General features: G+C 48.6%; 1 protein-coding gene across 10 annotated transcripts in view; it reads left to right on the top strand.

Annotated features, from left to right (window-relative positions):
* The window catches only part of CYRIA (CYFIP related Rac1 interactor A), a 192,758-nt gene that overhangs the window by 164,904 nt on the left and 5,661 nt on the right, over window positions 1-22,193 (top strand). For all 10 annotated transcript variants that reach the window (XM_063915373.1, XM_063915374.1, XM_063915368.1 and 7 more), the window contains 3 exons: window positions 3,869-3,948; window positions 11,458-11,584; window positions 20,983-21,053. In XM_063915373.1, the coding sequence (XP_063771443.1) occupies window positions 3,869-3,948; window positions 11,458-11,584; window positions 20,983-21,053 (278 nt within the window). The remainder of the gene's footprint in view (window positions 1-3,868; window positions 3,949-11,457; window positions 11,585-20,982; window positions 21,054-22,193) is intronic.

The raw sequence follows: 22,193 nt of genomic DNA on the forward strand, positions 1-22,193 counted from the left end.
CGATCGCCTCAGCCTGGATGTGCAGCGCTGGGGTGGCTTGGTCGGATTCCCTGACTGAAAATATTGATACCCTTGACAGGGACAGTATTTTATTGACTATAGAGCATTTAAAGGATGCATTTCTATATATGCGAGATGCACAGAGGGATATTTGCACTCTGGCATCAAGAGTAAGTGCGATGTCCATATCTGCCAGAAGTTGTTTATGGACACGACAGTGGTCAGGTGATGCAGATTCCAAACGGCACATGGAAGTATTGCCGTATAAAGGAGAAAAAGACAACGTCTTTTCAGCCTCAGTCCTTTCGTCCCCATAAGGGCAAGCGGGCAAAAGGCCAGTCATATCTGCCATGGGATAGAGGAAAGGGAAGAAGACTGCAGCAGGCAGCCCATTCCCAGAAACAGAAGCCCTCCACCGCTTCTGCCAAGTCCTCAGCATGACGCTGGGGCCGTACAAGCGGACTCGGGTGCGGTGGGGGGGGTCGTCTCAAGAGTTTCAGCACGCAGTGGGCTCACTCGCAAGTGGACCCCTGGATCCTACAAGTAGTATCCCAGGGGTACAGATTGGAAATTCGAGACGTCTCCCCCTCGCAGGTTCCTGAAGTCTGCTTTACCAACGTCTCCCTCCGACAGGGAGGCAGTAGTGGAAACAATTCACAAGCTGTATTCCCAGCAGGTGATAATCAAAGTACCCCTCCTACAACAAGGAAAGGGGTATTATTCCACACTATATTGTGGTACTGAAGCCAGATGGCTCGGTGAGACCTATTCTAAATCTGAAATAGTTGAACACTTACATACAAAGGTTCAAATCAAGATGGAGTCACTCAGAGCAGTGATAGCGAACCAGGAAGAAGGGGACTATATGGTGTCCCGGGACATCAGGGATGCTTACCTCCATGTCCCAATTTGCCCTTCTCACCAAGGGTACCTCAGGTTCGTGGTACAGAACTGTCACTATCAGTTTCAGACGCTGCCGGTTGGATTGTCCACGGCACCCCGGGTCCTTACCAAGGTAATGGCCGAAATGATGATTCTTCTTCAAAGAAAATGGACGATCTCCTGATAGGGGCAAGGTCCAGAGAACAGTTGGAGGTCGGAGTAGCACTATCTCAAGTAGTTCTACGACAGCACGGGTGGATTCTAAATATTCCAAAACCGCAGCTGTTTCCGACGACACGTCTGCTGTTCCTAGGGATGATTCTGGACACAGTCCAGAAAAAGGTGTTTCTCCCGGAGAAGAAAGCCAGGGAGTTATCCGAGCTAGTCAGGAACCTCCTAAAACCAGGAAAAGTGTCAGTGCATCATTGCACAAGGGTCCTGGGAAAAATGGTGGCTTCTTACGAAGCGATTCCATTCGGTAGATTTCACGCAAGAACTTTTCAGTGGGATCTGCTGGAAAAATGGTCCGGATCGCATCTTCAGATGCATCAGCGGATAACCCTGTCTCCAAGGACAAGGGTGTTTCTTCTGCGGTGGCTGCAGAGTGCTCATCTACTAAAGGGCCGCAGATTCGGCATTCAGGACTGGGTCCTGGTGACCACGGATGCCAGCCTGAGAGGCTGGGGAGCAGTCACACAGGGAAAAAATTTCCAGGGAGTGTGATCAAGTCTGGAGACTTCTCTCCACATAAATATACTGGAGCTAAGGGCAATTTACAATGTTCTAAGCTTAGCAAGACCTCTGCTTCAAGGTCAGCCGGTATTGATCCAGTGGGACAACATCACGGCAGTCGCCCACGTAAACAGACAGGGCGGCACAAGAAGCAGGAGGGCAATGGCAGAAACTGCAAGGATTCTTCGCTGGGCGAAAAATCATGTGATAGCACTGTCAGCAGTGTTCATTCCGGGAGTGGACAACTGGGAAGCAGACTTCCTCAGCAGGCACGACCTCCACCCGGGAGAGTGGGGACTTCATCGGGAAGTATTCCACATGATTGTGAACCGTTGGGAAAGACCAAAGGTGGACATGATGGCGTCCCGCCTGAACAAAAAACTGGACAGGTATTGCGCCAGGTCAAGAGACCCTCAAGCAATATCTGTGGACGTTCTGGTAACACCGTGGGTGTACCAGTCGGTGTATGTGTTCCCTCCTCTGCTTCTCATAACCAAGGTACTGAGAATTATAAGACGTAGAGGAGTAAGAACTATACTCGTGGCTCCAAATTGGCCAAGAAGGACGTGGCACCCGGAACTTCAAGAAATGCTCACAGAGGACTCATGGCCTCTGCCGCTAAGAAGGGACTTGCTTCAGCAAGTACCAGGTCTGTTCCAAGACTTACCGCGGCTGCGTTTGACGGCATGGCGGTGGAACGCCAGATCCTAAGGGAAAAAGGCATTCCGGAAGAGGTCATTCCTACCCTGGTCAAAGCCAGGAAGGAGGTGACCGCAAAACATTATCACCACATGTGGCGAAAATATGTTGCGTGGTGTGAGGCCAGGAAGGCCCCACGAAGAAATTTCAACTCGGTCGATTCCTGCATTTCCTGCAAACAGGAGTGTCTATGGGCCTCAAATTGGGGTCCATTAAGGTTCAAATTTCGGCCCTGTCAATTTTCTTCCAGAAAGAATTGGCTTCAGTTCCTGAAGTCCAGAAGTTTGTCAAGGGAGTATTGCATATACAACCCCCTTTTTGTGCCTCCAGTGGCACTGTGGGATCTCAACGTAGTTCTGGGATTCCTCAAATCACATTTTAAACCGCTCAAATCTGTGGATTTGAAATATCTCACATGAAAAGTGACCATGCTGTTGGCCCTGGCCTCGGCCAGGCGAGTGTCAGAATTGGCGGTTTTGTCTCACAAAAGCCATATCTGATTGTCCATTCGGACAGGGCAGAGCTGCGGACTCGTCCCCAGTTTCTTCCTAAGGTGGTGTCAGCGTTTCACCTGAACCAGCTTATTGTGGTACCTGCGGCTACTAGGGACTTGGAGGACTCCAAGTTGCTAGATGTTGTCAGGGCCCTGAAAATATAGGTTTCCAGGACGGCTGGAGTCAGGAAAACTGACTCGCTGTTATCCTGTATCTACCCAACAAACTGGGTGCTCTTGCTTCTAAGCAGACGATTGCTCGTTGGATTTGTAGCACATTTCAACTTGCACATTCTGTGGCAGGCCTGCCACAGCCTAAATCTGTCAAGGCCCATTCCACAAGGAAGGTGGGCTCATCCTGGGCGGCTGCCCGAGGGGTCTCGGCATTACAACTCTGCCGAGCAGCTACGTGGTCGGGGGAGAATACGTTTGTAAAATTCTACAAATTTGATACCCTGGCTAAAGAGGACCTGGAGTTCTCTCATTCGGTGCTGCAGAGTCATCCGCACTCTCCCACCCGTTTGGGAGCTTTGGTATAATCCCCATGGTCCTGACGGAGTCTCCAGCATCCACTAGGACGTCAGAGAAAATAAGATTTTACTTACCGATAAATCTATTTCTCGTAGTCCGTAGTGGATGCTGGGCGCCCATCCCAAGTGCGGATTGTCTGCAATACTTGTACATAGTTATTGTTACAAAAATCGGGTTATTATTGTTGTGAGCCATCTTTCAGAGGCTCCGCTGTTATCATGCTGTTAACTGGGTTCAGATCACAGGTTGTACAGTGTGATTGGTGTGGCTGGTATGAGTCTTACCCGGGATTCAAAATCCTTCCTTATTATGTACGCTCGTCCGGGCACAGTATCCTAACTGAGGCTTGGAGGAGGGTCATAGGGGGAGGAGCCAGTGCACACCACCTGATCCTAAAGCTTTTACTTTTGTGCCCTGTCTCCTGCGGAGCCGCTATTCCCCATGGTCCTGACGGAGTCCCCAGCATCCACTACGGACTACGAGAAATAGATTTATCGGTAAGTAAAATCTTATTTTTTTTTCTTCTCCTAGAACAAAACGTTACCCATAGAGAACACAACAGATTGTTTAAGTACGATGGCAAGCGTCTGTAAAGTAATGCTTGAAACACCGTAAGTCATATGTGGGGTGTATGTAAAATGTGGGTAGTGGGAACACAAGCTTGTTAAATAATCTATGGTTGGCACCTGTCTCTGAAACATCCTCCCTGACTCCGCGAACGGTCTGGCTCGCTTCTAGACCTGACTAGCTGTTTGTAGAATTCTACAGTTACCTGTCCACCTCCTTTAGTTGACCACTTTAAAGAGGTTGGTTAAGCTGTTTTCTGGTATGTTACTGATGCTTTAAAAGCTACTCTTGCTCATCCTTTAGACAGTACCATTTACATATTACATATACCTGCCTGTTTTGTAAGTCCCCGGCCCCACAATTTCTGAAGGCAGCCCTAACGAGTGGTGCAGCATCTGTTTGCGCAAATGTGTGTCTTAGTCGCAGTGCGATGTGACAAAACTGCTTCACAAGACTGCACTGACTAATTAGATAAGCAACTGAGTCTGAATCTGTATGTGGAGCACAGTAGCCGTGGCTGCTTCATCTTAGCACTTCGTATACAGATTATGGGGTGTATTCATTTGGTATCGGATCCTCTCAGACAGAGAGGCTCTGACACTGCACTATTCAATCTGCGGGCGTTTTCGACAGGTTTAGCCTGTTTTCGACCATGCCGATCTGACTTTTTTTAAAGTTGAATCGGCACTGTCGAAAACAGGCCAAAAACCTGTCAAAAATGCCCGCAAATCCGACAGAATACGTGGATCCGCCATTTTTCCGACAAGTCTGGGATTCCGGCAGTAATTGAATAGACGCCTAAGACTCAGTCGCACACAGGTGAAGCCGTCTTGTCATATCACATTGCAACTAAGACCGCACATTCGTACGAAAAAGACACCCTGCTTATCCTAGTAGACAGCCTATGTGGGAACGCCCTGTTACGCCCCTGCAGCCTAACCTAGACTTTACCATGGATAGCTAGTCTCGTACTGTAGCATTTTTCTGCATCACGACCATGTACAGACAGATTGTAGCTTACTGGGGGCATTGTACTAGTACTTTCTCTTACGTCCTAGGGGATACTGGGAATCCATTTAGCACCATGGTGTATAGACTGGTCCACTAGGAGCCATGGGCACTTTAAGAAATTGATAGTTTCTCCTCCCTCTATGCTCCTCCTACCAGACTCCGTTTCGAAAATGTGCCTGGAGGAGCCGGTCATGTCTATTGAAGCTTCTGAAGAGTTTTCTGCATTTATTTTCTGAGTTTGTTATTTTCAGGCAAGACTGGATGGCACCAGCCTGCCTGCTTCGTGGGACTTAGAGGTGGGGGGACGGTCCAACCTCTCTCGGGGTTAGTGGTTCCGTTCCCCGCTGACAGGACACTAGCTCCTGAGGGAACTATTCACAAGCCCCACCACAGCGAGCATACATTCCCGCAGCACGCCGCCACCCCTAACAGATAGTGATGAGCGGATTCGGTTTTACTCGGTTTTACTCGGTTCTCAAAACGGCATCTTATTGGCTCACGGATGTCACGTGTTTTGGATAGCCAATAAGATGCCGTTTTGAGAACCGAGTAAAACCGAATCCGCTCATCACTACTAACAGAGCCAGAAGAATGAAGAGTGGTGAGTACTAAGCCGGCGTCCCAGTTAGCGGGTCGCCGGCTATTATGGCGGCATGAGGGTACGGAGACGCACGGCTTCTAAGCGGGGCGGACTGTGTCTCCCACTGTGTACGGACACAGACGCTGAACAGCGGACATAGTACCCAGACTGGCAACAAAGCATAAAAGGAGTCTCTCTCCATTTTATGCACCTAGACACATACAGCCAGTATAAAGAAGAGCGGGAAGACCGTGCACCATTGAAGGGGCGGGGCTTCACTATGAGCGGATCCAGCAGCTCACCAGTGCTATTTTCCCTCTGCAGCTGACACAGACGCTGACTGACAGGGACGCGCAGCTCCTCTGGAGAGACTACTGATTAGCTCAGCAGTACCAGGGGGTCATAGCAGGGGGGGGGGCGCGATTATTAGTGCACTAAGTCCCTAATCTAGGTACTTGGTCTGCGACCTGGCTAAGCTTGGCAATGGCGTTAAGGGCGCCGTGTGCTGGTTCCATACTACCTCTGTGTCTCTCTTGAAGGGCTCTTTGTGGGTTAATTGTGCATTTAACCTTTTCCTGTGTGTGTGCTGTCACTGTTACAGTATCTCAGGCAAAGAGTGTGTTTCATGTAAAGCACAGTGTTCCTCTTCTCTAGGGGGTTCACTAGTGTATACTCCGTGTAGTATCCCTTCCCAGGCTAGTGGGGCAGAGCCAGTATGGCTGGACTCAATTAGGGGAATGATTTCCACAATCTCTACTAAGTTATCTCGGAATGAGAAAGAGATGCAATACTTACAGATGTAAGAAAATCTATTACTGAGTTTATGAAAAGAGACTCGGTACCCAAACCGGTGTCTCAGTCCCAAACCATTTGTCTGCAAAAACGTTCTTTGGCCCATGTCCTACAGTCTGACTCTGATGAGGGGTTAGACATGGAGGAGGGTGAGGTGGACTCAGAGGTGGGGGAGGGTACTCTGTTGCAGGGAATAGAGGCGCTTGAAGAGGCCATTAGAGTAGTTCTGAATATCCCTGATCAGGTGACAGAGGAGATAAAGGAATCTTAATTTGATATAAAAAAAGAAATCCTCAGCAACTTTTCCTGTGTCAAAGCAACTAAATACCCTGTTTGAAGAACCGTGGGTTAATCCTCATAGGAAGTTTCAAATCCCTAAACGGTTGTTATCTTTTCCTTTTTCATCCTGAGGATAGGGAGAATCTACTGATAGTGGATGCATCAGTCTCCAGGCTCTCACGAAAAATTGTATTGCCTGTCCCTGGTGCAGCCTCCCTAAAAGGCGCAGCTGACCGTAAAATTGAGACTACATTCAAATCTTTGTATACAGCTGCTGGGGTGGCCCAGAGACCCACTATATCATGTGGGTGGATACAAGAGCCATTGCTAAATAATCGGGTAACCTGATTGAAGGGTAAGATACCTTGCCTCAGGAGGAGATTATCTTGTTTCTGCAACATATACAGGACTCTGCAAACTTTATGGTGGAAGCCATAAAAGAAATAGGCTTGCGTAATGCACGCACTACAGCTATGGCAGTGTCGGCACGCAAGGGCTTATGGCTACGCCAGTGGATTGCGGACGCGGTCTCCAGGAAAGGCGTGGAAGGCCTACCCTTCACAGATGGGGCCTTATTTGTAAATTAACTAGACAAATGGATCTCCAAGGCTACTACGGGTAAGTCCACATACCTACCCTCTGAAGCTCCCCCAGCAATTTATAGTCCTTTCGGACTGCCAAGTTTAGGGGCAAGGCCAGAGGTCCTTCTACTGCCGCCAGACGCACAAGAGGTAAACCAGTGACAGGCTGGTACACAGGAACAGGGCTCAGGCTCTAATTCCTCAAAACCTTCAGCATGACTGTGGACCGCGATGCCTGAAAGACTGGCGGGTGGGAGCCCGGCTAAAATTCTTCGGTCGCATCTGGACAAGATCGTGCCAGGATCCCTGGGTCATAGACCTTATATCCCAGGGCTACAGACTGGAGTTCCAGGAGCTCCCACCCCATATTCTTTAAATCGGGCTTACCAGTTTCACAAGAGGCAAGTATAACCTTAACCTTTGACGCCATTCAAAAACTGGTACAGACCCAGGTCATTGTTCCAGTTCCACCTCACCTACTCAACAAGGGTTACTATTCCAGCTTGTTTGTAGTACCGAAACCGGACGGTTTGGTAAGACCGATTTTGAACCTCAAGTCGTTAAACCCGTACTTATGAGTGTTCAAATTCAAGATGGAGTCTCTGAGAGTGGTGATCTCAGGTCTGGAGGAGGGGGAATTCCTAGTGTCCCTGGATAACAAGGATGCATACCTTCACATCCCGATTTGGCCACCTCATCAGGCTTATCTACGGTTTGCTCTACAGGATTGTCACTGCCAGTTCCAGGCCCTGCCGTTTGGTCTCTCTACGGCACCGAGGGTGTTCACCAAAGTGATGGCAGAGATTATGTTCATTCTCCGCAAATGAGGAGTGAACATAATTCCGTACCTGGACGATCTTCTGATAAAGGCACCGTGCAGGGAGCAGTTGTTGGAGAGCATTGGTCTCGCAACCAGATTACTCCTGGATCATGGGTGGATTCTGAATCTACCAAAATCTCACCTAGCATTAACACAGAGGCTTCATTTCCTGGGAATGATACTGGACACAGAGTCTTAGAAAGTATTCCTTCCCTTGTAAAAGGCAGTGATAATCCAGTCGATGGTTCGGGCTGTCCTGAAGCCAACTCTGATCTCGGTGCATCTCTGCATACGCCTTCTGGGGAAAATGGTGGCCTCTTATGAGGCGATTCAGTACGGAAGGTTTCATGCGAGGACCTTCCATTTGGATCTGTTGGACAAATGGTCCGAATTGCATCTTCACATGCACCAGAGGATTCGGCTGTCGCCAAAAGCCAGGATATCCCTCCTGTGGTGGCTACAAAATTCTCACCTAGTCGAGGGTCGGAAGTTCGGAATTCAGAATTGGGTTCTACTAACCACAGACGCAAGTCTGAGGTTGGGGTGCAGTCACCCAAGGGATACAGTTTCAGGGAAGATGGTAAAATCTGGAGGTCGTCCTTCCGATAAACATCCTGGAACTCAGAGCCATCTACAATGCTCTTCTGCAGGCCTCGTATCTTTTTCAGAATCAGTCCATTCAGGTCCAGTCTGACAATGTGACGGCAATGAAGTACATAAACCGACAGAGCGGAACGAAAAGCAGAGCCGCAATGTCAGAGGTGTCGGCGGTCTTCATTCTGGGAGTAGACAACTGGGAATTAGACTTCCTCAGCAGACTCGACCTGCTCCCGGGGGAGTGGGGCCTTCACCCGGAGGTGTTCCAGTGGCTGACGCATCGGTGGGGTTACCCACAGATCGACATGATGGCATCTCGACTCAACAGGAAGCTCAGGCGATATTGTTCCAGATCGAGAGAACCTCGGGCAGTGGCGGTGGACGTCCTGACAACTCCGTGGGTTTGCCAGCTGCTGTACGTGTTTCCTCTACTTCCTCTGATCCCAAGAACTCTAAAAAGAATAAAAAGGAAAAAGGTTCAAGCAATCCTCATTGCTCTGGACTGGCCACGAAGAGCCTGGTATGTGGATCTTCTCGAGATGCTTATCGAAGATCCGTGGCCTCTGCCTCTTCGAGAGAATCTTCTGCAACAGGGCCTGTTCGTCTACGTTTAACGGCATGGAAGTTGAACAGCTGATCCTAGCCAAAAGAGGGATTCCTGACCAGGTCATCCTGACTATGATCCAAGCTAGAAAGGGGGTAACGTCTAAACATTGCCATTGTATCTGGAAGAAATATGTCTACTGGTGTGAAAGCAGACAATCTTCTGTGGTGGAATTTCATCTGGGACATTTCCTGCTTTTTCTGCAGTTTGGAGTGGATGTGGGCCTACACCTAGGCTCCATAAAAGTCCAGGTTTCGGCCTTGTCTATTTTCTTTCAGAAACAATTGGCTTCTCTCCCTGAGGTCCAGACGTTCTTGAAAGGTATTCTGCACATCCACCTCCCTTTGTGCCCCCTACGTCACCTTGGGATCTCAATTTGGTGTTGCAGTTCCTCCAATCGGACTGGTTTGAACCGATACAGGAGGTAGATGTAAAGTATCTTACGTGGAAGACCGTCACACTGTTGGCCTTGGCTTCAGCAAGGCGTGTGTTGAAACTGGGGGCATTGTCTCACAAGAGCCCCTACTTGATTTTCCATGAGGACAGTGCTGAACTCAGGACTCGTCAGCAATTTCTTCCTAAGGTGGTGTCCGCGTTTCACATCAACCAACCTATAGTGGTTCCGGTTGTTACGGACACCTCGGCTACTTCCAAGTCTTTGGATGTTGTAACGGCTTTGAAGGTATATGTGAAGTGGACTGCTTGTCTCAGGAAATCGGACTCGTTCGGTACTTTATGATCCCAATAAGATTGGGTGTCCTGCCTCAAAACAGTCCATTATCACTATCCAGCATGCTTATTCCATGGCAGGTTTGCCGATTCCAAAATCTTTACAGGCCCACTCTACTAGGTCGGTGGGTTCTTCTTGGGTGGCTGTCCGGGGTGTCTCGGATTTATAGCTCAGCCGAGCAGCTACTTGATCAGGTTCAAACAGGTGTGGTATATTAAATAAACTAAACTTAGGTCGACATGAGTTTTTTTAAAATTTTCTGTATTGTTTTCTTTGTAGAGTGACCGGGAACCCCAATTAGTGCACCATGTCCCCTCGTTCCACTACCGCTGCACTCTGCAAAGGTTACCGTTCCCAGTTGTAGTCCATGTGGATCGTCAAGTATGCAACAGTTAAAAAAAATAATAATAATTTTTTTAAAATGTGAAAACTCATGTTGACGTAGAGTCCCTGTCGACCTAGAAACTATGTCGACCTACTTACTGTCGTCCAGTAGTGGTCGACCTAGACATTGTTGACCTATAGAGACCGGATCCCAGTTCGAACGCGTTTGGTAAGTTTTACAAGTTCAATACTTGGTCCTCTGTGGACCTTCCGTTTTGGTCAGTCAGTTCTGCAGGAACATCAGCACTCTCCCACCCGGTTTGGGAGCTTTGGTACTTTCCCATGGTACTAAATGGATTCCCAGTATCCCCTAGGACGTAAGAGAAAATAGGATTTTATTAACCTACTTGTAAATCCTTTTCTCGTAGTACATAGGGGATACTGGGCGGCCGCCCGGTGCTTCGTTCTTCCTGCACTGTTCCTTAGTTAAGTATTCTGGTTGTTTCAGCTGTTGCTGTTCCTGTTTCAGGTTTGGTTAGCTTGGCTTTCCTCTTGTTCTGTGTGTGCTGGTTCGTAATCTCACCACTTTCCTTATCTATCCTTCTCTCAAAGTATGTCCGTCTCCTCGGGCACAGTTTCCTAGATTGAGTCTGGAAGGAGGGGCATAGAGGGAGAAGCCAGCGCACACTATCAATTTCTTAAAGTGCCCATGGCTCCAAGTGGACCCGTCTATACCCCCATGGTACTAAATGGATTCCCAGTATCCCCTACGGACTATGAGAAAAGGATTTACCGGTCGGTAATTAAAATCCTATTTTTCCTGCAATCGTGGCAGTGTAAATTCGCACAATGCTGCATTGCGGGACACATGGTGCAGCTTGGTCATATGGGTCCGTTGCCTCATGTTTTTTTGTTTTTCTTCATAATAACGTCCTTGATGCACTGCTCTAGTGCCCAGATTCTCTAGTGGTATACAGGGCAGAAGTACCTTGTGCTTTTATCGTATTAGCTGCACGGAAAAAGACACAAATTGGGGCTGTTTTTGTATTTGAACACACCTGTACATTTTGAGTTCCCAAAAATGAACTGTTGAACTGCAAGTGGCAGCATTTAAGACAGCTCTGATTTCTTAGGCTTGTAGTTCAGAACAAGGTGTAGAGCTACAAAAATAATGCTTTTTTTTGAGGCTTTGGTTCTATATGTTGTAATTTCGCTCATGTCCTTATTTTTACCAGGGAATACAGGAGCCGCTTCACCAGCGAAGACACCCTCCTCTTCTGTATGAGAGTTATGGTCGGCGTTATAATTCTTTATGATCACGTACACCCAGTAGGAGCATTCTGCAAGACCTCGAAGATTGATGTAAGCGTTCTAACCTACACTCATTCACTGCGTAATGTAGATCAGATTATTTCCATATAACCAAATGATGGTAATTCATTCCAGGATGCTCTGTGACATCTTACACATTCATCACTCCCAACCAATAACTACATCTGGGTCTTCCTCCTCCACAGCTACTTAAAGTGAAACTGTTGTCACAATTTTTTGTTTCATTGTGTCTTAACAGAAGAAACTTATAATATTTTATGCCGGGTGCCACTTACTCCCCAGATGTGATTGGCCAGATCAGCTCCTGATCTCTCCAGGGTCTTGTCAGTACAGTTAGTAGATTACCGCACATCAGTCATGGCACTCATTTTACTGCAGCTAGCCAGGCTCTTGTTTTAATAAGGTCCCACGCATTGCAATATTGGGCCAGTTACACAAGATTGCTTGTGATATGCAGAGTGTGTGGCCATTTTTTTTATATTTAACTATGCATCTCTCAATCTATCTCAACTGTCTAATACTTAGTGTTCTCACTTACTGATGATCTTTAATCTGTATAGCTGTAGCCGGGGTACTGTACATGAATAACAGAGCAATGGACCTAGCTGCCTCTCCTATACCAGCAGTGGAACCTGAGCACATTGAGGCAGATGTATGAAGCGACGCTATGTCCTGCATTCCCCGCTTCCCCGCAATGTATGAAGCGGCTCTCAGCGGGGATTTAAAGAATGCAAAGAGCGCATACTGCAATAACGTCTGCTGCGCTGTGTGCATAGGAAGGCGATGGGCATTTGATGTGTGAACGGTGCGGTGGCTCTTCACATCACGATAATCCCCCTCTGTCCTTTCGCCAGGTCGGGGCTGGCATTGGCGGTTTTGTATTTTTGTCCATTAAAAAAACTTTATTGCTCGCCGCCACCACGTCTACCCTGCGTCCTCTGACGTCACCCCCACACGTCTCCTCAATGTCCTCCACCACACGGAGGCCTCACAGCCTAACCGCGCATGCGCCACCTCACTCCGCAGGGCTCACTGGGAGCTGAGGTGATGGCGCATGTGCGCTAGTACAGCTAGCGGCGAAATCAGCCTGACCGATGTGGGAGGACGCATATCACAGGAAGGTGACCTAGCGCCCTCCCACATCGGCGAGGGCCTGTTTAGTGCATTGGGGTGGAGGGACAGGGCGTATCACCATGATAATGTGGTGATACGCCCCTGAACACATAACATCCGTTAGGACGTTTTTCATGCATCACCCCCATTGTTCCTTCAAATCAAGAGAGAAAAGCAAGCTTTTTTGTAACATAACCATGCCCTGTTTGTAAAAATTTGGAGCTATGGGTTGAATTCAATTCTTTTGGGAGCCGCTATAATTTATGGGCGCCCAATGAAGTAATTCAGTTAATTTTGGGTGCCCAATAATTATTGCTCTTGTCGCCCACAAATAGACAGGTTTTGGTCGTATATAGCCGCTAAACCTCTCTAAAGTCCTGGTTAGAGTGCCCAAACCACTGACTTTTTGCAGGAGGCTGCCAGAAGAAATGTGTAACTTTTGCGTCACTCGCGCCTAAACGGAGCAACAATTGAGTTTACCTGTTGTGCGCCATCTAGTGGCAGCTGCCAAGAAAAACAATTGGAATTCCCTCTTATAAGTCTAACGGACATGAATGTTTCACCAATAGCCAGTATATTCTGCGTCTTGTAGCCTGCTGTATTTCAGGGGCGTCGTGCTGTTTCTCACGTGAGACAGAACAGTCACAAGGGGTTTGTTACAGTCACAAGTGGGTAATGTCACCCATGCAGTGGGTCTAGACTGTTTGTTTGGTTGTGAACCCTTTAGCATTTTCTGAATTTCTACATAATCCGTTAAATTAGACCATATTTCTTCTGCGGGGTACACTGGGCTCCACAAGGATAGACATTGGGGTGTAGAGTAGAATCTTGATCCGGGGCACCAACAGGCTCAAAGCTTTGACTGTTCCCAAGATGCATAGCGCCGCCTCCCTGCACAGGAGCTCAGTTTTGTAGTTGGTGCTGCAGATAGCAGGCCCTGAACAGAGGGGCTGCTCTTGGCAGCCCTAAGAAGAGCTTTTTATAGAAGAAAAGTGAAGACTCCAAGGGCTGTAGCAGTGTGTACATGTCCCGAGCCCTGGTTGCCGGGTAACTACAGCATGAGGCTTCGGTTTTCCTCTGGTCAGACACACACGGCTGGGGCTCTCCGGGATCGCGTGGCCGCGCTTCAGGAGGTGGTAAGTGGGTCCCGCTCGCGGGACCCGTGCTATATCGCGATCCGGCGCGGTCGGTGGGAGGCGGCCCACGCGCGCTGGTGGTGGACACTGACATACAGGCGATCCCACTAGATCACCAGGGCATGGGTGCAGGTCAGGTTTCTCTCATAAACCTTTTGTATAGTAACCCACAGTACCTGGTGGTTTTGCCAGCAGAGGGGATAAGGCTTAGACCTGGAGCCCCTCCCCCAGCCCCAGGGCGCCGTTTACAATAAATGTTCCCGCCCTGGAGCTGCATATCTGTCTCTCCCTCACTACCAGTCAGTTTGTGGGCGCCATATCTCTCAGCTACACTGTTCCTGGGACTGCTTGGGCAAATCCTCCTTTGTAAAGCCGCCTGGTTGTCAGCGCTGTGACTTTACAAGACACTTAAGTATTCTACATGTCTGTTAGACAGTGATAGTTAAGAAAGAGTGCATTTAGTCAGGGTTCTCTGGTACAAGCACCCTGTGATATACATCCAGTTTGTTACTGTGCAGTGTTATATCTATTGACTACATAGCTCTATATATATATATATATATATATATATGCTAGTCCAGTGCAGTATTATTGTGTGTAATAACCTCTGCATTGTACAACTGTGACTATATATGTGTGTGCATTAGCTGCTGGGTGATTTTCATTTCGTGTCTCTCACTCCGCTTGCTATCCCTATATTCTATAACCTGAGGGGGCTTGGTGCGTCAGGTTTATAAGAACTGTAATATAGGATATTCACAAGATATACTATAATTGTATTTTCTCTGTGAGCTTAGTCACCATATCTCTCCTCGGTCCCTGCTTGTGCTGACTACACTGCGCAGGGGTTTCGGTTAGGTATTGTGCTGCTGCAACTTGTACTGTGTTACCTGATAGTGCAAATTTTATCTCTATATTCTATAACCTGAGGGGGCTTGGTGTGTCAGGTGTTATTTAATATAGGATTTTCACAAAGATATACTGTATTACGTATTTTTCTCTGTGATTTAGTCACCATATCTCTCCTTTATCTCTGCTGGTGCTGACTACACTGCGCAGGGGTTTGGGTTTAGGGATATAGTGCTGCTATTAATTGTACTGTTACCTGATAGTGCAAATTTTAACATGTCTGCTTCTCAGGGTAACGGTTCTGGGGCTGAACACACTACTAGTGTTGCTGACGCCACAGATACCTATGAGGAAAATATAGCCGCTACGGGGCTCTGGTTCTGGGGGCTCTTTGCCCCCCAGTGGAACTGTGGCAACGGGGGTCCATAATGACCCGCCGTGGGCTACGTTCTCCACGCTTCTGAATACGCTAGTGACTAAACGAACGCCCCCTATGGGACCTCCTATGCCGGTTCAACCGTATGTGGTCCCTGCGGCTAATCCGCCATGGGCAGATAATTTAGCCGCTCAATTGAAGAAATTGAACCAATCTCTGACTACTAAAAAGTCTGACTCTCGCTCGCCTACGTCCAAGAGGTCCTCTAAGCGAGCTACTACCTCCTCACAATCCACGGCTGTCACTGACACCTCGTCTGACGAAGATGGTGCGTACACTGATCCCACAGATTCTGACACAGATAATACTGATGGGGATGGTGGTTCGCATGTGGATGTTCCTGATCTTTTGGAGGCTATTAAGTTGATTCTACAGATTACGGATGATCCCAAGCCATCCGTTACTCCTAAGAAACCAGACAGGTTCAAGCGTCAGAAGGTGGTTAAACAAGTTTTACCTCACTCTGACCACCTGGTGGATATACGTCAGGAATCCTGGGAAAATCCAGAAAAGAAGTTTATGCCTCACAAGAAAATGCTGTCTCGCTATCCCCTCGCGCCAGAGCTATCAAAAAATTGGGAGACACCTCCTCCAGTGGACTCACATGTGGCAAGGATGGTGGTTTCCTCAGCTCTACCTGTCACTACCGTCACGTCTCTGGAAGAGCCTACGGATAAAAGTGTGGAGGGGTGTCTGAATGCGATTTACACCCTCACGGGTGCTGCGCATAGGCCCACTATTTCAGCGACATGGGCCGCAGAAGCTATTTGAAGGGCTCTAGAGTTGGAAGCTGAAATTTCTTCTGACCACGCCAGACAATGCTTGTCATATATTGTCACAGCTTCTTATTATATTAAAGACGCGGCTTCTGATGCTGGTGTTCTGGCAGCCAAGGCTTCTACTACGTCAGTCCTGGCTCGCCGGATATTGTGGCTGAGATCCTGGTCTGTGGATCTGGATTCTAGAAAAACCCTGGAGGTACTCCCTTTTAAGGGAGAATATCCTGTTTGGGGAGGACTTAAATAAGATAGTGGCGGATCTGGCTACTGCCAAAACAGCCTGTCTACCAAGTACCGCTCCTTCTGTGTCGAAGGCTAAAAGTACTTCCTTTCGTTCCTTTCGTCCTCCAGGAAAAGCAAAAGGTCAGGCGTACCATAAACAGGCCCGCACTTCCAAACCTGGTAAGCCGAAGCCCAAAAGTGCCAGGGCTGCCTGTCAGCCAGCTTCCAAGACCGATAAGCCTGCCGCATGACGGGGCGGGCCTCCCCCTGGGGGACCCCAGGGTGGGGGGCCGGCTTCTAGAGTATACCCAGGAATTTTTGAAGAGCACTTCAGATGCCTGGGTACGGGAAGTCGTCACTCGAGGTTACGCCATAGCCTTCAAAAACCGTCCCCCTTGCCGATTTTGCCTGACAGACGTCCCTTTGGATCAGTTGAAGGCAAAGACTCTACATTCGGTGGTACAAACCCTCCTGGACACAGGAGTGGTTGTACAGGTGCCTCTTGCTCAGAGAGGCCAGGGGTACTATTCTCCGCTGTTTCTAGTCCCGAAACCGAATGGGTCCTTTCGGCCCATTCTCAACCTCAAGGCGTTGAACAAGTTTGTGAAAATTTCCAAGTTCCGTATGGAAACCCTTCGCTCTATAGTTCTGGCCTTGGAACCTGGGAATGATATGGTCTCCCTGGATATACAGGATGCTCACCTGCATGTTCCTATAACAGTGTCGCATCAGCAGTACCTGAGGTTTACGGTGGGCAACCTCCACTACCAATTTCGGGCGTTACCTTTTGGTTTAACCACGTCTCCGCGAGTTTTTACCAAAGTTATGGCGGTGATGACGGCGGTACTCCGCCATCAAGGGGTCAGGATCCTACCGTATCTGGACAACTTGTTGATCCTGGTAAATTCCCCAGAACTTCTCCTACGTCACCCAGATCTGATGGTCTGGTTTCTGCAAGCCCACAGGGGGCTCATCAACTGGAATAAATCCTCCCTGGTCCATGCTCAGAGCATGGTGCACCTGGGAGCGTTATTGGACACTCACAACCAACGGTTGTTCCTGTCTCAGGAGAAGGTCCTGAAACTTCAGGACAGTATTCGTTGCTTCCTATCTCGTCCGCAAGTGTCGATACATTCGGCGATGCAGGTGCTGGGCCTCATGGTGTCAGCATTCGACATGGTGGAGTACGCTCAATTTCACTCTCGCCCACTCCAGAGGCTGATTCTAGCAAACTGGGACGGCCTGCCTCACCGGATCAGGTCTCACATGATCTCATTGACTCCGGAGGTTCGTCTGTCGCTACACTGGTGGCTCCAGGATCAGCGACTGTGCAGGGGTCGTCCCTTCTGGATACCCGACTGGGTCTTGTTAACAACGGATGCCAGTCTACGGGGTTGGGGCGCAGTGTTGGAGCAAACACTCCCTTCAGGGTCGGTGGACCAGGGAGGAGTCTCTCCTCCCGATCAACATTCTGGAATTGCGGGCGGTCTACAACGCATTGGACCTGGCCCAGCATTTGATACAGAACCGTCCTGTTCAAGTACAGTTGGACAACGCCACCACGGTGGATTACATAAACCATCAGGGCGGCACTCGAAGTCGCCTGGCTATGAAGGAAGCCTCACGGATTCTTCGATGGGCAGAATGCCATCTACCGGCGATATCAGCAATATTCATTCTGGGGGTTCTGAATTGGGAAGCAGACTTTCTCAGTCGTCAGGATGTACACGCAAGTGTTTCAACTCTTAGTGGAAAGGTGGGGCCTTCCAGATGTGGATCTGATGGCGTCTCGACACAATCACAAGGTTCCAGTCTTCGGCGCAAGGACAAGGGATCCTCAAGCAGCATTCGTGGATGCGCTGGCGGTGCCATCGAGGTTTCGGCTACCGTACGTGTTCCCTCCAGTGTCACTCCTGCCCAGGGTAATTCGGAAGTTCAAGCAAGAAGGAGGAATCCTGCTGATCATAGCTCCGGCGTGGCCCAGACGGCACTGATTCTCAGACCTGCTGGGCCTCTCGTCAGAGCGCCCAATTCTACTTCCACAACGCCCAGACCTCCTCGTTCAGGGACCATGTGTCTACCAGGACCTAGCCCGGCTGTCTTTGATGGCGTGGCTCTTGAAGCTTCCGTCTTGAAGGCTAAGGGTTTTTCTGAGGCGGTCATTAAAACTATGTTGCGGGCCCGGAAAACAGGCTTCTGCCCGGATTTACCATAGGGTCTGGCATTCCTACTTTGTTTGGTGCGCATCTAATAATAACGAAGCTTCCAAATTTAGTACAGCCAAACTGTTGGGTTTTCTGCAACAGGACCTGGATTTAGGCCTGCGTCTGGCATCCCTCAAGGTTCATATTTCTGCCTTGACGGTGTGGTTTCAGAGAAAAATTGCGACCTTACCTGATGTTCATACCTTTACTCAGGGTGTGTTGCGTATCCAACCTCCCTATGTCCCGCCTGTGGCTTCTTGGGACCTGTCGGTGGTTTTGGAGGCATTACAGGAGCCTCCGTTTGAACCCCTTGGTTCAGCTGATCTTAAGTGGCTTTTCCTTAAGGTGGTGGTCTTGCTGGCTATTGCCTCTGCTAGACGAGTATCGGATTTGGGTGCCCTGTCCTGTAGTTCCCCACATCTGATTTTTCACCGTGAACGGGCGGTCCTTAGGACTCGTCCTGGTTATTTACCGAAGGTGGTTTCTTCGTTCCACCTTAATCAGGAGATGGTGGTTCCGGCCTTTGTCTCTCCTGATTTGTCTCCCAAAGAGCGGTCTTTGGATGTGGTACAGGCTCTCCGTATCTTTGTGAAGAGAAATGCTTCTATTAGGAAATCTGATTGTCTCTTTGTTGTGTTTGGGTTTCACAAACGTGGCTGGCCTGCTCACAAGCAAACCCTGGCCAGATGGATTAGAAGGGTGATTGCACATGCTTATGTGAAGGCTGGTCTGTCTGCTCCTGATCACATTAAGTCCCATTCTACTCGGTCTGTTGGACCTTAGTTGGCGGCCCAACGTGGTGCAACCCTTGAACAATTGTGTAAGGCGGCTACGTGGTCCTCCGTGAACACGTTCATAAAGTTCTATGCCTTCGATACTGCCACTTCCCAGGGTGCTTCCTTTGGACGCCGGATTCTTGTGCCCGCTACAGTGCGTCCCCTCCCATAAGGAACTGCTTTAGAACATCCCCAATGTCTATGCTTGTGGAGCCCAGTGTACCCCGCAGCAGAAAACGAGTTTTATGGTAAGAACTTACCTTTGTTAAAAACTCTTTCTGCGAGGTACACTGGGCTTCACAAGGCGCCCACCCTGACGCACTTAGCTTCTTTGGGTTGGTATGGCATTAGCCGCTGACACTGCTCCTGTCGTGAGAGTGTGATGTATGTGGCTACTAACTGTTGTCGTCTCTTTCCTGCTATTGCATTGGGCTGGTTAACTAAAAACTGAGCTCCTGTGCAGGGAGGCGGGGTTATAGAGGAGGCGGCGCTATGCATCTTGGGAACAGTCAAAGCTTTGAGCCTGTTGGTGCCTCGGATCAAGATCCTACTCTACACCCCAATGTCTGTCCTTGTGGAGCCCAGTGTACCTCGCAGAAAGAGTTTTAACAAAGGTAAGTTCTTACCATAAAACTCGTTTTTCATCTAAATTATACAATTCTCTAATGTGATCTCCATAAACAGATAACACACATATGCTTTTTCATTTATTTATTAAAATGTCAACATTTCCCCTGTCAATGTCTTGAGTGTCTGCGTGTTTCCTGTTGACATTATGGGGGGAATTCAAATATTTGAAAAGTCGGTTGGATGTCTGTTTTTTCCTGTTTATTAGATAGAAAAAAACAGACACCCAACTGACTTTTCAAACAATTGAATATCCCCCTATGTCTACATCCCCATCCGTGAGCTGTATCGATTCTATATGGAGGAATGGGCCAAAATTCTTCCAAGCCAATGTGAGGGACTGATCAACAATTAGTGTAAATGTGTGGGTGATGTCATCGCAGCTCAGTAGGGTCACACCAGTTACTCAATCCTATTGGTTGGCATACATTGTCTGAAAATGTTACACTGGACCATTTTGATCAATAGATGAATGAAGTAGTGATTCCTTCTGTGTGTTAATAGATTTATATGTTTATGACTCGCATGAAGATCTGATCACATTTATGCAGAAATTCAGAAAATTCTATTGGGCTCCCAAACACAGTGCCATAAAGGACACTAATGAAAAATTCCTTTAAAAATGATTTGTAAATACTCTTATTAGTTCTACTTACGGTTATGTTTACCCTCTCTGCATTCTCAGAAATGTTATATTGCTGATATGGGGGTGTCATTCTGACCCGATCGCTCGCTGCAGTTTGGCGCAGCGATTGGGTCGGAACTGCACATGCGCCACATTGCGCCGGTGCATGGCAGCTGTCTTTGCCTAGCGATCGCCTCTGAGGCAGAGGCGGGACCGTTGGGGGGGGCGAGCCACAGCGGCTGCATGACGTCGCACGCAGCCGCTGCGGGCCGGGGAGCTACTCTTGAAGTGCAAAGGCATCGCCGCTGTGCGATGCCTTTGCACTTCTGCGGGGGGAGGGCGGCACTGACATGCGGGGCGGACTAGCCCTGTGCTGAGCGTCCCCCCGCATGTCAATGTGAATGATCGTAGCTGTGCTAAATTTAGCATAGCTCCGATCAACTCTGAATGACCCCCTCGGGCTGATACATAAACAGTTCTAGTAAGACCTCTTCTATAGGTGGAACTCTATGCTGTGCTTTCAATGACTCATTGCTTGTGTATTAAGGTCTATAAATGATTCATTGTTTTAATCCCAAAATGTCTTTACTGAAAACCATTAGTTAATTGAAATATGAGAATTGGAAACCTTATCCTTTTAAATTGCCTGTTTTCTTTGCAGATGAAAGGGTGTATAAAGGTTTTGAGAGAGCAACCCCCCGACTCTGTGGACGGCCTTTTAAATGCACTCAGGTACAGTATAGCATATTCCTGCAGTCCTATCAGTGCAGATCACCAACTTTCATATGTATCCAATACCCCGTTCATACTGCACAAAAAACCCGGTATCGACCCAGTATTTTGCCGGGTCGACGCAGGTCGCTGTGCAGTGTGAACAGGTTACTACCGAATTCCCGGGTCGCTTGAACATACACACAACCGAGAGGTACTTATGCACATGTACGGATGGTGTAATGGTTAGCATTACTGCCTCACAGCACTGAGGTCATGGGTTCCATTCCCACCCTAACTGTGTGGAGTTTTTGTATATTCTCCCCGTGCTTGCGTGGGTTTCCTCTGGGTACTCCGGTTTCCTCCCACAATCCAAAAATAATGCAAGGAAGATATTTCAAACATATTCTTTGTATTTTTCATATACTTAATAAAGTCAAAACTCTGACTCAAACATTAGTATGACAGGAAAAGCTCTGCCTCACCCCACCGCATGTCACTGAGATACGGTAGCTATTAAAGTGTTCCTCCCAGAGCACAAGGTGAGAACACTTCAAGAGGTGGTTCGCATGGTTCTCCAACCTGCTCGAGTTTCCATTCATCTTTGCATAAAATTGTTGGGAAAAATGGTGGCCTCATACGAGGCGATACCGTTCGGAAGGTTCCATGCCAGACCCTTCCAATTGGACATCCTGAACAAGTGGTCCAGTTCACATCTTCAGATGCACCAGATGATTCAGCTGTCACCCCAGGCCAGGATTTCACTCCTGTGGTGGTTACAGTCTTCCAACCTGCTGGAAGGTCGACATATCGAGATTCAGGATTGGATCCTCCTCACGACGGATGCAAGCCTGAGAAGATGGGGAGCTGTCACCCAGGGGGCGCAGTTTCAGGGCAGGTGGTCTGCCCAAGAGGCCCTACTTCCAATCAACATTCTGGAACTTCGGGCTATCTACAATACTCTGATTCAGGCCTCCCCTCTACTCAGGGTTCAGGCGATCCAGGTTCAGTCGGGCAACGCCACGGCAGTGGCATACATCAATCGACAGGGAGGGACAAAAAGTAGGGCCTGCATGCGAGAAGTGTCAAAAATACTTCTCTGCCCGGAAAGAAATGCAAGACTGCTGTCCGCAATTTTCATTCCAGGAGTGGACAACTGGA

Source organism: Pseudophryne corroboree, chromosome 4 (genome assembly GCF_028390025.1).
Source record: "Pseudophryne corroboree isolate aPseCor3 chromosome 4, aPseCor3.hap2, whole genome shotgun sequence".
Classification (NCBI taxonomy): Eukaryota; Metazoa; Chordata; class Amphibia; order Anura; family Myobatrachidae; genus Pseudophryne; species Pseudophryne corroboree.